General features: G+C 36.9%; 1 protein-coding gene across 19 annotated transcripts in view; it reads left to right on the top strand.

The window, feature by feature from the left end:
• Window positions 1-14,070, top strand: part of THOC2 (THO complex subunit 2) — a 110,367-nt gene that overhangs the window by 75,921 nt on the left and 20,376 nt on the right. For 14 of the 19 annotated variants that reach the window (XM_057314161.1, XM_044391659.3, XM_026520532.4 and 11 more), the window contains 10 exons: window positions 1,220-1,316; window positions 3,508-3,625; window positions 4,198-4,377; window positions 5,143-5,307; window positions 10,048-10,323; window positions 11,369-11,510; window positions 11,970-12,127; window positions 13,052-13,180; window positions 13,540-13,671; window positions 13,759-13,943. In XM_057314161.1, the coding sequence (XP_057170144.1) occupies window positions 1,220-1,316; window positions 3,508-3,625; window positions 4,198-4,377; window positions 5,143-5,307; window positions 10,048-10,323; window positions 11,369-11,510; window positions 11,970-12,127; window positions 13,052-13,180; window positions 13,540-13,671; window positions 13,759-13,943 (1,582 nt within the window). The remainder of the gene's footprint in view (window positions 1-1,219; window positions 1,317-3,507; window positions 3,626-4,197; window positions 4,378-5,142; window positions 5,308-10,047; window positions 10,324-11,368; window positions 11,511-11,969; window positions 12,128-13,051; window positions 13,181-13,539; window positions 13,672-13,758; window positions 13,944-14,070) is intronic. The other 5 variants (XM_048213838.2, XM_048213837.2, XM_057314173.1 and 2 more) reach the window with 1 other exon arrangement.

Below are 14,070 nucleotides of genomic sequence, written 5' to 3'. Positions count from 1 at the left end.
TTTAAATTTCTTGTGCTTTTGATTTCTAGCAGTGAGTTCCCTTTTCTTTCACCCTGTTGTGTCTGATAGCTGAATCTTGTGGTAGCTCCCCATTGCCCTTTAATGTCTGAAATCTGCAATAAGTCATACAAGTAAGTTCTTTTGGGATCAGGTCCTTACTCAGTGTATTGGGCTCATCTTTTGCCCCTCCCTAGTATTGTAGGTTCCATTAATACTGAGCTTGTACTTTCCATGGCCTTTTTGTACATGTTATTGCCTCTACTTGAAATACCCTTCCATGCCTATTCATTTCCTCCACCACATCTACTTATTCATTAGACTTCAGCTTAGAGGTCACTTTTCTTCAGAAAACTTTCCCTATTAATGCTCCTACCCAAAAGTCACAATTAAGGTGCTCCTCTCTGTACTCCGATGGAACCTTTTATTCATCATCGTTATTTCAGCTTACTTTTCTGTATCCCTTACTAGACTGTAAGCTCCTTGAGGGCAGGACCTGTGTTTCGTCCATTATCGTTTAAGATGCTCAGCAAATAATTGGTTGAAAAGGCTACAGATCACTTGATTTTACTAGGATCTCCTCTTGTCTTGACTGGGGTTTTCTCCCTACTCATGATATGATAAGGATTATTGGTTAAAATTGGTCTTGTTTGCTTCTTGGTCTGGCAGTGGTTTACCTGTTTCCTTGTCTCTCCACAACTAGTAGCATGTTTCTAGATGAGAGATTTTTTGTGTGTGTGACTCAAACATTAGAGGGACAAGTGTTTTGTTGATCATTCAAGTTTACCGAGTGATCTGCAAGATTTTGTTGTGGCCTAGTTAATTGTTGTGGCCTGACAGGCTCTGGAGTCAGGCCATACAGCTTTGAATCACTGCTCTCCCTCATACCAACTGTGTGACATGAACACGTCACAGTTGCATGATATATCTGTTCCAAATTTTCCTCATCAATAGGTTTATACCAGCCTGAGATGATTATTTCAAAAATTAAATGAGTTAATTAACGTAAAGTGCTTACTTAGTACAGTGCTTAGTGTATGTATGCTCAGTAAATATTAGCTATTATTAATTGTAAAACTCCATTCAGTGGCATCAGCAGTACAATTATTCCTACCTCATTTTATTTTAGAAATTGAGCTAGTTGAGAAATGCCACTTAATATTGTGTTTTTTTTTGTTTTATGAACTGTTTTTTAAAAGCCCTATTTTTTTATTTCATATAGGTCTGGCTAGTTTCTGTGGTGCAGTTTTTCGTAAATATCCAATTGATCTTGCTGGTCTTCTTCAATATGTGGCTAATCAGCTAAAGGCAGGCAAAAGGTATTCTTAGCAAATTATATGTAAATGAAATTCAATAATTAGAATACTTCTGGTGGTATTGGGATATTGAGATTGCTATTATTCTGAAAAACTGTTTTGTAGGCTTAAGTAGAATAGTCGCTCACTTATTTATATGGAATTCTTTAATTAAAAGAAACTGTAATTTCATACATAAACACTTTTTTTGCAGAAAGAAATGTAATACTTGGCTATATATGTAACTCATTAAAAAGACAATTCATTTTGACTACCTGTTAGGCTCTGGAGAAAATAGTTTATATGGTATATTGTAAATCCTCTTATGACAAAACGTATTGCATTATTGATTTGCTGCTGGACAGTAGTAACTGGCCTTTGCATTAAGCATATGGTAGGAACATACTTATTTTGAGGGTATATACAGTATTTTTAAAACACAATTTCTTTTGAATTTGAACTTCAGAGATACATACAGCTTACATACCTTTTGGACAGTGTCCTCTTTTCTTTATGAATACTGGGTTTTATTATTTTATTCTGGACCAATATCAGTGTTTAGAGTTTGAATTAGTATGTACATTAAACCTCATCAGCAGTAGACTGACTAGAATCAAAGAACTAGAAGTTGTTTTCCAAAACTTTCTGGTAGAAAGCAAACAAAAATTTGTAAAGCTATCTGGTGTTCCACATAAGTATTGCCTAAGTAATTCTTGACAGATTATTATTTTGGATTAGGGAACACTTTTAAAAATATTTAGATTTAGGATTTTATCAGCATATCACTTAAACTGTGCGTATCTGTCCACCATTACTACACATTTTGCTCTCCTGTGTCTATGGGCCAGGAGAGTATAACATTATTTTTAAATCTATAACTCAGTTTTCTATACTGTGAATATAGTTTTTAATTAAAAGATAGTTTAAAGAAAAAACATTTTATTGGTACTCGTTGCATACTAATTTGCGTGAGGGCTCTCTTGTTTTCATAAACTATGTTTAGGGAAGGCAAGACAAGTTGAGAGAGTAAGCCTTAATAAGAATCTTCAAAAACTCTGCCTTTTGTCTGTTATTAACTTGTGTCTTGGGTATGTCTGGCTTTACCTTTGGAAAAACATCTGTATTTGTTTTGTAGGAAAGAAGGTTTCCACTTTATCTTCATTACTTAACTAATTAAAGAAGATCTTGAAAGTCATAAGTTGTTATTTTCATTGACAGTCCTAAACTTTGAGAATTAAAACGTATAACTATTGGCACATAACAGATGTTCTTAAGGCTGTCGTCTTAGGCTCATGCACCACAACTTGGAACTTCCTTTCCCTTCCTTTTTTCCTTTCTCCTCTCCCTCACTCCCTCCATCCCTTCCAAGTGTGTGTGATTGTTTAGAGAGATGGCTCTATACCATCAAATATATGTATTAGCCACCTTGTACTGGAGGATAAAAAAATGCTATGAAGAAGTGAAGGGGATGAAGAGTTCACTTAAACCAGGATGAGCACTGAATAATGTATGGAATTGTCAAATCACTATATTGTATGCGATTTAAAACTAATATAAACTATATGTTAATTATACTTGAATTAAAAAATAAAAACATTTAAAAAGTGTTACTAAGGACTGTTGGGTGAACTGCTAAAAATGAAGTATGAACTATGAAGTATTATATCAGTGTTAGATTTACTAAAGTTCAGTAACTATGCTGTGGTTGTTAAGAGAATAGCTATATTCTTAGGAAATGCACTCTTAGAAAATGCATTTGGAATTTTAGGGGTAAAATATGCCCTTAAAATGATGTTGCTTACTAAATAAGTTACTCCCAAATGGTTAAAAAAATTCTGTGTGTGTGTGTAGAAAGGGAGGGAGAGAGAAAAAACACAAATGATAAAGTGAACAGGAGTAAGAATGTTAATAGTAGGTGAAGTCAGGGTAAAGGGTATATGGGTGTGCTTTGTACTATTTTTTATCTTTACATCCTGTCTGTAAGTTTGAAATTATTCACAAGGAAAAATTTAAAATAAACATAAACCTATTACATGCCCCAAATATTTTTCACTGTAGTTCTAGGAAGGCAGTTTTTCCTTAAAAACCTTACTCCAGCCCCTTCATATTTATATACAACTAATTTAGGGATTCTCAGCATATTAATTATAATATATACTGTCACTTTTATGTTTGAAGTTTCAACTACAGACTGTTTCTTATTTTTTCTAAATAGTTTTGACCTGCTTATATTGAAAGAAGTGGTACAAAAAATGGCAGGAATAGAAATTACAGAGGAAATGACAATGGAACAACTAGAGGCCATGACTGGTGGAGAGCAACTAAAAGCTGAGGTGAGAGTTGCTAGTTTTTTTAATCAACTTTTTAAGTTCCAGATATATGCATGCTCATACTAAAGAATCCAGAGAGCACATAAGTATATGAAGCCAAATGTCAAAGCTTTATGTACCCTTCCTTCATTACTGCCTTCACCTCCCTTTCAAAAATTGAGATGTACTAGTTATTTTAACCCTTTCAGAAAGCTGAAACAAATATAAAAGACGGTGTCACATCTATAAGAGAAGTAAATATCAAGTCTTCTGTGGTCCTTGATATCTAACTGGTATAAATCTGAACATAGTTACTCTGTTGTTGAATCTGTTCCACATTGAATAAAGAGTAATCCTTTATAAGGGACTGCACGATAGAAAATGGAAAATATGCAGAGGTTTAAAGGTAATTGATAGTTATCTTTAAGCCAGTAACTGTAATCAACAACAGTGTCACTAAAATAAATTTGTGAAGAAAGGGAAGGAATGTAAAGTTGTTTATCTTCAGGATTGTAACTGAGCCTTTTCTGTGTCTTTTTCCAATCAGATAGCATGTGTTAATGTACACTGGTAAATTTATGTCTTCCCCTGTGCAGGGTGGTTATTTTGGCCAGATCAGAAACACTAAAAAATCCTCCCAGAGATTAAAGGATGCACTATTGGACCATGATCTTGCTCTTCCTCTCTGTTTGCTTATGGCTCAGCAGAGGAATGGGGTAATCTTCCAGGAAGGTGGAGAGAAACATTTGAAACTTGTGGGAAAACTCTATGATCAGGCAAGTTAAAGTGACTTTTGTGTTTATGTGGATTTTTTTTTATCCTGATAATGGAAAATATGGAATGTGATAAAATTTTTAAAATGTCATTTTGCACATCATATGAGTGTGAAACAGCTCTAATGTAAAATAGACATTCTGGAAATAGGGGCTATTACTGTGCAAATTATGGTACTTAAGGCTCTAGGAAATATAATAATATGTACAAGGTTTTCAGTTAAGTAGTTAACTTCAGTTTGTTTGCTCTCATATATTTCCTGTTCTCTGGAAATCTGGAATTTCAATCAGAGCAAAGTAGATGTGATTTTTATAAAACATATCCATGAATATTAAGCAGCAAAACCTGTAGCCTACAAAATGTGTTTATCACCAACTATATTATAAGGGAAAAAGATCACATATATTTTATAAATGAAGTTTTCCTCTTTTAAGGGCAAGGAAATTCTGTATACATAAAATTGTTGTGATGTAGGGTAAATATATCCTGCTACTAAAGGTGATTAACAATAGCTTAGAACTTGAGACCTCATTGACTATTAAAGCCTTAGATTGATCAACTTTTCAGGGCATTGGCATCTCTTTGGTAATATTACATGATGATGTTTATAGATTGCCTCTAAAGTTCTTCTAAGTTGTAAAATTTGAATTCTTAAATGTTAATCAAAATACTGTGAAAATGACATTGTAATCATTTTGGAAAATTTTTATGTTGGTTTCATAAAATGGTAGCACATTTGTGTTTTTTGTCTTATTTTTTAAATTTAGTGTCATGACACCCTGGTACAGTTTGGTGGGTTTTTAGCATCTAATCTAAGCACAGAAGATTATATAAAGCGAGTGCCTTCAATTGATGTGCTCTGTAACGAATTTCATACACCCCATGATGCAGCATTTTTCCTGTCTAGGCCAATGTATGCACACCATATTTCGGTAAGTGTAAGTGTCTTTGCTGCCATTCAAGAATTATTTCTTAACTGTGAATGTATTTTAGTTTGACACAGATACAGATTATGTCTCTTGGAGAGTTACTCTTTTGTTAATACTCATCTCTGAGCAGTATACGATGAAAATGCTCCCTTTAAAAGTAAGCCTTACTAGTACTATAATTTTACTGTTATACCACCAGTTGTCCAGGTTGATGTCTTCTGGGCCCTTTAGAACTATAGCGCTCAAACATAAGTGTAGATGAGAGTCACCAGTGAAGCATCTTCAAAACTCAATCCCGTGTCCCCAGGTTCTAATGTAGTAACTTCAGTAGTACCTGGGAATTTCTGTTTTGTTTTTGGTTTTGTTTTTTAACAAGCGCTAGTTGATTCTGATGCAGGAAAATATGGTAGGTGATTCTGCAAAACACTCCTACTGAATACAGAGAGTATCTTTCCTCAGTAACAATATCCCTGTCAGTTGACTTGCTATTCATACTGCCTTGAGAGAAAGACGGACTGACAGAAAGACCTAACCACCGCCAAACACTCTAAAAACTCTTGTAGGCTGTGTTGTGTAGCTTCTCGAAAAGGTAGTCATAGTTCTTGTTTTATTTCTCTCCACCTAAATGAGACAACTAAAGAGAGAAAAGCACAGGGGCACCTGGGTGGCACAGCAGTTAAGCATCTGCCTTCGGCTCAGGGCGTGATCCCGGCATTATGGGATCGAGCCCCACATCAGGCTCCTCTGCTATGAGCCTGCTTCTTCCTCTCCCACTCCCCCTGCTTGTGTTCCCTCTCTCGCTGGCTGTCTCTATCTCTGTCAAATAAATAAATAAAATCTTTAAAAAAAGAGAGAGAGAAAAGCACAAAAGCAAGCCAGAGCCTTCCCAAGCAGGGCATCCCAGTAGTGACTGTAAGGATGATTGGGGGGAGGAGGAGACTGCCCTCCCTCCTCTTCTCTAACTGCCACCTGGACTCCTGCCTGCAAAGCAGTGACCTCTAATGGGAATTGACTTCCTTTTCCTTCATACCACAGTCAGGCCTCTGTTTGGAAACTATAGTGCTTCTCCATTCTGACTAGAGCCCCAGCATAGTCTTCTTTGTGTAGGCTTGAATTCTGGCCCTTCTGTTTATTTGTTGTTGGTTTTAAGTCTGTACTGTGCAAAGAAGGCTTTCACTACAGATTTTGGGGGAAGATCTTGGTCCTTTCTCTTAAACTAGGATCCCTTCTCTGTTCCCAGTAGGAACATAGGGTTGTGTAGTAGAGGTGTGGAAAAAAGACACTGAGAAATTTGGGGTCTAATTGATCATTTAATTGACCATCAGCTGTTAGTGTTTACATATCAGCTGCTACAGTGTCACACTTCCCTCTAACAAGTAACTGTTAATTGATATAATTATCACTTGATGAGCATTACACAGCAACACTGTGCTATATTCTCTAGAAGGGAAAAGGGGACAGGGGGTAGGATTAGGCCTCTTTTTTCTCCCTTTAGAATCTTTCAATCCAGAAAATTGTGTGCTCTGTTTGCGTAGTTATGTCTTGTGTTGTTGCCTCACCCTGCAGTAGATCAGTCTCCGCTATACAACAGGGGACCTGATTTCTTGAAGGACTGAGGTGGGAGAGTTGCTTCATCTCAGGAATTCTGACCTGCCCTGTGCTATACTGAGAAGTGAACACACTAATCAGCGATATTGAACCCTAGCAAACAGGAACACATGATTGCCTGAGGTTGGCTGAACTTTTCCAGGTCAGAAATGGAGCAGGTCGTTCATACCAATAGCTACCTTTTCTGTAGCCTGTGTAAAGTACTGTGTCTTTGTCATATAAGAGATACAAAAATCTAAACAAAGAAGTGTCATTTCCCTCTCAGGGTTGCAGAGGAAAACAAAGAACTCTGTAGAGGTGACTACACAGCCCAATCAGGGATAAGTCTGTTACTGATAGGCCACATAATACCCTCTGGAAAAGGAGTTCTTTGGCAACCTTGGTTGCACTGGATGGACACCCAAACTTCCCTGGGGATCCTTGCTTTTGCTTCTTGGGTGAGAGCCTCTCTTGAAGAGCCTTTGTGAGAGGGTATGAGTATCGGAGGACTGCTAGGACCCTTCCATAATTTGATTACCAGGAGGCTCTCATGGGAATAATTCAGCCAACCAAACACTGTTCAGGTTATTGGGGCAACATGAGCTTTTTGAACAGGAATTAGAAGTATAGCAGTAACTGTGGATATCAGTTCTGTTTCATAGATTTAGTGCACTGGGTGACTTGAGATGTAGAGCTGTTATGCCTCTCCATTTGACTGAAGGTGTAAGCTTGAAGAGGGAGTTAAACTAACTTTAGACCAGGAACTATTCACCCTAGTTAAATATGAAGTATAGCTGTCTTTTCTGATCAAGCCTATTTTTTTTTAACTAGATAGGGACTAGGTGAGTACCTAGTAATAAAAGTGACAGATTCAGAAGCCGAGGACTGGGAGATGGGGGCTATTGTATCACATCATTACCCTCTCATACCTATAAACCTAATATTCAGTTGTAGTTGTTGAGACCCACCTTGTAACACAATTCTGAAAGAAAGGCTTTCCCCAAGTTCATATTCTAGATCTTGCCCAAATCAGGTAGTTAAGCTATCCTGTACAGGTAGTTTCAGCACTACTTATCCTATGTTTTGTTAGAACCTTAGCACATGTCATTCTTTCTCACATAGGTAGATACTAGTTACCATCGACAGGATTTGCCCTCAGAGTGTAAAAACGCTTCCTTATCCTTGCTGCTATTCTCTCAGGTCTGTGATGTAATTGGGACTTCTCTCTCATAAGTAATATTGTTTGTAGTTTTGTCAAACCTGTGTGGTCTCAGTAATTATCAGCATGTTCTCTAAAATGGGGGTAATAGAAGGTAAATCTTTCCACTTACAGAAAAGTTGTAAGATTCTCAGATTGTAATTATAATAATTGTAAGATCTGCTTGAGATACCCTCTGGAACACAGTACTTGGTATGTCTTCAGTCCAGTTAGCCTGGGGTATAGAGGCACTTAGGAGGGAAGACAGCTGGGGTATAAGGATCCAAGACTCTTGCCTACCACAGTGCAGAACTGGAAGTGGAACCTTTGACCTCTGACCTTCTAGTTCTGGGTTCCATGTTTAGCACAAACTGTGATGATTTAAATGCTTTTCTAAGAGAAAGAAGTGAGTTGTAGATCTCCTCTTAGGTTCATCTTCAGGGGTGATGCCTAACCCAAACAAACTTTTCATCCTTAAGAGACTGAAGGACATGAGACAATAGCAACAATACTTTGTATTATTTTCTTTTTTACATTTGGTATTATACTCTATGAACTAATATGTAGTTCCCTCCCATTGTACTAACAGATTCTTTTCCTCATACTCTTAAGAGTATGGCCTTTCTCTGACTCTCTTCCAAATTAGGATAAACCAGTCCAGTCTAAAAAAGCTACAGTGTCGGGGCGCCTGGGTGGCTCAGTCATTAAGCGTCTGCCTTTGGCTCAGGGCGTTATCCCAGGGTTCTGGAATCAAGCCCCACGTCGGGCTCTTCCTCTGGGAGCTTGCTTCTTCCTCTCCCACTCCCCCTGCTTGTGTTCCCTCTCTTGCTAGCTGTCTCTCTCTCTCTCTCTCTCAAATAAAAAAATAAAATCTTTAAAAATAAATAAATAAAAACAAAAAAGCTACAGTGTCAATTCCCACATGCTTTAAACTCTAATATACCGTATCCCTTCATAGAAGGTCTTACTTAGGGGCGCCTGGGTGGCTCAGTTGGTTAAGCATCTGCCTTTGGTTCAGGTCATGATTCTAGCATCCTGGAATTGAACCCTGTGTTGGGCTCCCTGCTTGGTGGGGAATCTGCTTCTCCCTCTCCCTCTGCCCCTCCTGCTGCCTTTGCACTCTTGTGCATGCTCACTCTCTCTCAAATAAACAAAATCTTTAAAAAAAAGTCTCATTTAGCCCAGCAGTAGGGTAACCAGCTCGTCCTGGTTTGATTGGGACTTGGCCAGTTTTAGCACTATACTCTTACATTCTGGGAATCCCCTCATTCACTGGTAAACCTGAATAGTTAGTCACCCTACTTAGCAGTCTTATAGTAACTTTCTCATAGCCTTTCTTAATGTTGATTCAGTTTCTTTCTTTCTTTTTTTAAAAATTTTAAGTAATTTCTACACCCAGTGGGGCTTATGCTCACAGCCCTGAGATCAAGAGTTGCACATTCCACTGACTGAGCCAGCCAGGCACCCCTGACCCACTTTCTCAATTGACAAATTGTAATGGCCAGTAGGGACTATATGTAGTAATAAAGCATCCTGTGCTGGTTGGCTGTTACTAGTTTCATTATGCCTCTTTACTAGTGTTAAGACCCTTTACTTTGTTCCCCTGAAGATCTTAAAAGCAGGAGTGGAAACCCTACGTATTCAGTCCTTAATGTAGCAGTAAGAGAGAGTAGGCGGGGGATATGGATGGTGGAGGGGGTATACATACCCTATTTACTTACGTAACAGGTCAGATTTAGTAAGAATCTTCTTAAAAGCTCCTAGTGAGCACACAGGACTGAAGATGAGAACAGCTTCCAGGGATGATTTATCTTAAAATAAATATCATTGGTAAGAACTTAGAATTCCTACAACAAGTTTTGATTGGTTGTCTTCTGATTCTTGAAAAGGGAACATAGGTTTTTATACTATGTAAGTTAGTGCTATAAATTGTGTTTGTTTTTACTTTTTATCTCCAGTCTAAGTATGATGAACTTAAAAAATCAGAAAAGGGAAGTAAACAGCAGCATAAAGTTCATAAGTACATTACATCATGTGAAATGGTGATGGCTCCTGTCCATGAAGCAGTGGTCTCCTTACACGTTTCCAAAGTCTGGGATGATATCAGCCCTCAGTTCTATGCCACATTCTGGTCATTGACAATGTATGACCTTGCAGTTCCACACACCAGCTATGAACGGGAAGTCAATAAACTTAAAGTCCAGATGAAAGCAATTGATGACAATCAGGAAATGGTAGGTCTTTGTTCTAGTAGCTTAAGTACAAAAATTTCATGGTATTAATTTAACATTACCCATGCTTTATATTGGCTCAGGTTCCTTAAAGCTATGATCTTATTGCTATACAATGTTTTCCTAAGTGAGTTAATGGTGACTTCTCAGTGGGTGGGGGCAGGAGCTTGGTGAATACGTGGTGGTTGTGATCACACAAAAGGTATTTGAGTTTGCCTTTTTCTTTCTTAACTGAAGATTGTGTTAGCAACTTAAAATGATCTGTGTGACTCCAATTGCAAGAGCAATAGGAGTTCCCAAAAGGAGAACTCTTTAGGAGAAGGCTTTATTGAAGAGGTGTGTCTTGAGCTGGGTAGGCTTTGAAGGTAGATTAGGTTTGGAAATAGGGAAGCAGATTGTCCACTCAAGAGCTTCAGCAAAGGTATGAAGTAATTTAAGGTTTAAAGAGACCACTTCACTGTCATGAATAGGCTTAGTGATAAATTTGAATGATTAGGATGGAACCAGATTATGTAGAGCAGTGAAAGTTAGAAAAGAAGACTTGATAAAGTTCAGATTCCTGTATTGGATTCCTCAGCAAAGAAGTGATAATGGTAAAAATGGTACTTTAGAAAGATTAGTCTTGACAGTGGTTCGAAGTATGCATTTGTTAGGGGAAGGGACTGGCATCAGGCTGGAGTCCAGCTGTAGGTGGCTCTTAGGGTAATTCATTGTGAAGTACTGAGAACATAGACTATTGGTGGAGGTAGTGGGAACATGAGACTTGCAAGCAATTGGGATGCTGGAATGAAGGAGAAGGAAGAGTCAAAGATGACTTCATGCCTGAGACTAAAAGTATCAGTGCTAGGAAGGTAGCCTGTTTTGATGTGAAGACCAGATTTTGAATTTGTTGAATGGCAATGAAAGCACATCCAGGTGTATATTTTCTCAATATCCTTGTGAAGTAATTAATATAAAATACCAGCACTGATCTCTTTGAATTTTTTAATTAAAAGAAAGGGAGGTAATGTGCGTGTAGTTAGAAAAGTATCTAACTTATACTTCGTAGCCTCCAAATAAAAAGAAAAAAGAGAAAGAGCGTTGTACTGCCCTTCAGGACAAGCTTCTTGAAGAAGAAAAGAAACAGATGGAACATGTGCAGCGAGTTCTACAGAGACTGAAACTGGAAAAGGACAACTGGCTTTTAGCAAGTAAGTTGTTGGAATTGTTACATTCCTGCTACAGCCAAATTACAAAAGCAAACCTCTATAACTTCAGAGGTGTTGAAGTGTATTATGTTCGTATTTCAGCTCCGTGTTCACTATCCCATTCTTTGGTTATTCATTAATGCAGAGTCAACCTCACATGTTCACCGAAGGAACTGATTTAGTTTGCTGGTGAAATTAATTAACTTATAAATATAATATTGGCAGCTTATCATTCAACCTTTCTGTATGAAATCATATTTCTGGAGAAATTATAGATAGAAAAATGTCCACAGAGTGAGAAAGTTTTATCCCGGGCATGACCTTTTGGTTACAAACTATAAAGAGTTTGTGGGTTTTTTTAATAGCATTCTCTACACTAAAATTAATATGTTGTCATGTTTAGTGGTCTTGAGGCACTTGAGGAAGAAGTTTACCACTTAATTATTCTTCCCTTATTTTTAGAATCTACCAAAAATGAGACCATCACAAAATTTCTACAGCTGTGTATATTTCCTCGATGTATTTTTTCAGCAATTGATGCTGTTTACTGTGCTCGTTTTGTTGAATTGGTACATCAACAGAAAACTCCAAATTTTTCCACACTTCTTTGCTATGATCGAGTAAGTTCTTTTTATTGCAACCTTTAAAAAAAAGTCTCACACAAAGATAGCTAAACATTATAATCTATAGAGGTATTATTGTGTGTATGGTTAAAAGCATGAACTCAAGAGCCAAGTGCCTGAACTTGAATCCTAGCTCTGCTACTTTCTAGCTATATGATCTTTGGCAAGTTTTTTAACCTCTCTGTGCCTCAGTTTTCTTATCTGTAAAATGGGATATTAGTACTTGCTTCATAAGATTGTCGTGAGGATTAGAGTCACTGCACACAAAAGTGCTTTGAATAGTGCCTGACACATAATAAGCACCCCTAGTTAATCTATTAACTTATAATATGGGTTTATATGTTTGTCATAATAGATAGAACTCTTTTCTTAACGTTCACCCCCTCAAAAAAAAAAAAAACAACAAAACAGCTTACACCTTCACACATATATAAAAGCAGGGATGCTTTTCAGTATGGTCACATTTATGTATTTTTGCATCTGGAAGAAATTACTGCATTTGTGGTTTAAAAATGTAGTATATGTCACAGCATGTCAGCTGCCTATTTCTAGTTTCTGTCAGCCTCGCCTCTGCTTTTGCTGTCCCCCTAACACCAGTAATATCTATTGCTAAGTCTTCATTGAAGAAGTTACATTGTAATAATAATGATAGTTTTTCCACTGTCATTGTAAATCAGTCTTTTTTATTTGAGTTGTTAAATCAGTTTTTTTAAATAAAAGTTTGTTGTTGCTTTATGAATGTGCTATTTCCTCATGAAGGCCAGAATCTTTAAAGGTTTCTGGAATTGTGACTATGAAAGGGGAAGATACATTTCGACTAAACTAACCTGTTTATTATGATTTGCTATAACACAACCTTTTACTATTTTGAACTAATTTTGACCTTGATTTGTTTTTATTTTTCAAACATTTTTCCTGTAGGTTTTCTCTGATATAATTTACACAGTTGCAAGCTGTACTGAAAATGAAGCTAGTCGATACGGGAGATTTCTTTGCTGCATGTTAGAGACTGTGACCAGGTGGCACAGTGACAGAGCCACGTATGAAAAGGTATGACTAATAAACACCCTTATGTTTTATCCTTGTATCTAACAACAGCTTTCAGTAATCTTTAGGTTGTTCAGTTCTGAAAGGGAAGCTGAGTTTAAGATTCAATTGTAAAACAGTGTTTAAAATTTAAACATCATTCATTCATTATTAAAAAGTGCTTTAAAAAAAATCTATCTCAAATTGACATTCCAAATTCATACCATTGAATAAGTTGAACCTTTCTGTGAAAACTAGCTGTCATTCAAATACACATCTTGTTTTTGCATGGAATCATAAATCATAAATCCAGTCCACTTAAGTCTTCAGCTTCTGTTATTTTGGGGGCAGAATTTTTCTTTAACAACTTTTTTTTCCCCAAGGAATGTGGAAATTATCCAGGATTCCTTACTATATTACGGGCCACTGGATTTGATGGTGGAAATAAAGCTGACCAATTAGACTATGAAAATTTTCGACATGTTGTACATAAATGGCATTACAAACTAACCAAGGTAAAAAAAAAATTACGTTTCTCAAAGGTGGTTTTTCTCTTTATACTTAGACTTTTATAATAATAGATCTTAAAATGTTTGTTGTAGGCATCCGTACATTGCCTTGAAACAGGCGAATATACTCACATCAGGAATATCTTGATTGTGCTAACAAAAATACTTCCTTGGTACCCAAAAGTTTTGAATTTGGGTCAGGCTTTGGAAAGAAGAGTGCATAAAATCTGCCAAGAAGAAAAAGAGAAGAGGCCAGATCTATATGCATTGGCTATGGGGTAACACAATTATACTTTAATGTGATTTATGAGACTAGCTGACAGAAGGATTCTGAAGACTTTAAAATGTTTTACAGTGTTGAAGTTTATCTTCTGCCTTACTTCAGGAGATTATGGGAGATTATGC

The sequence above is a fragment of the Ursus arctos genome, chromosome X (genome assembly GCF_023065955.2).
Source record: "Ursus arctos isolate Adak ecotype North America chromosome X, UrsArc2.0, whole genome shotgun sequence".
Taxonomy (NCBI): domain Eukaryota; kingdom Metazoa; phylum Chordata; class Mammalia; order Carnivora; family Ursidae; genus Ursus; species Ursus arctos.
Note: the sequence above shows the minus strand (reverse complement) of the source record. Positions and strands in the feature narration are given on the sequence as shown.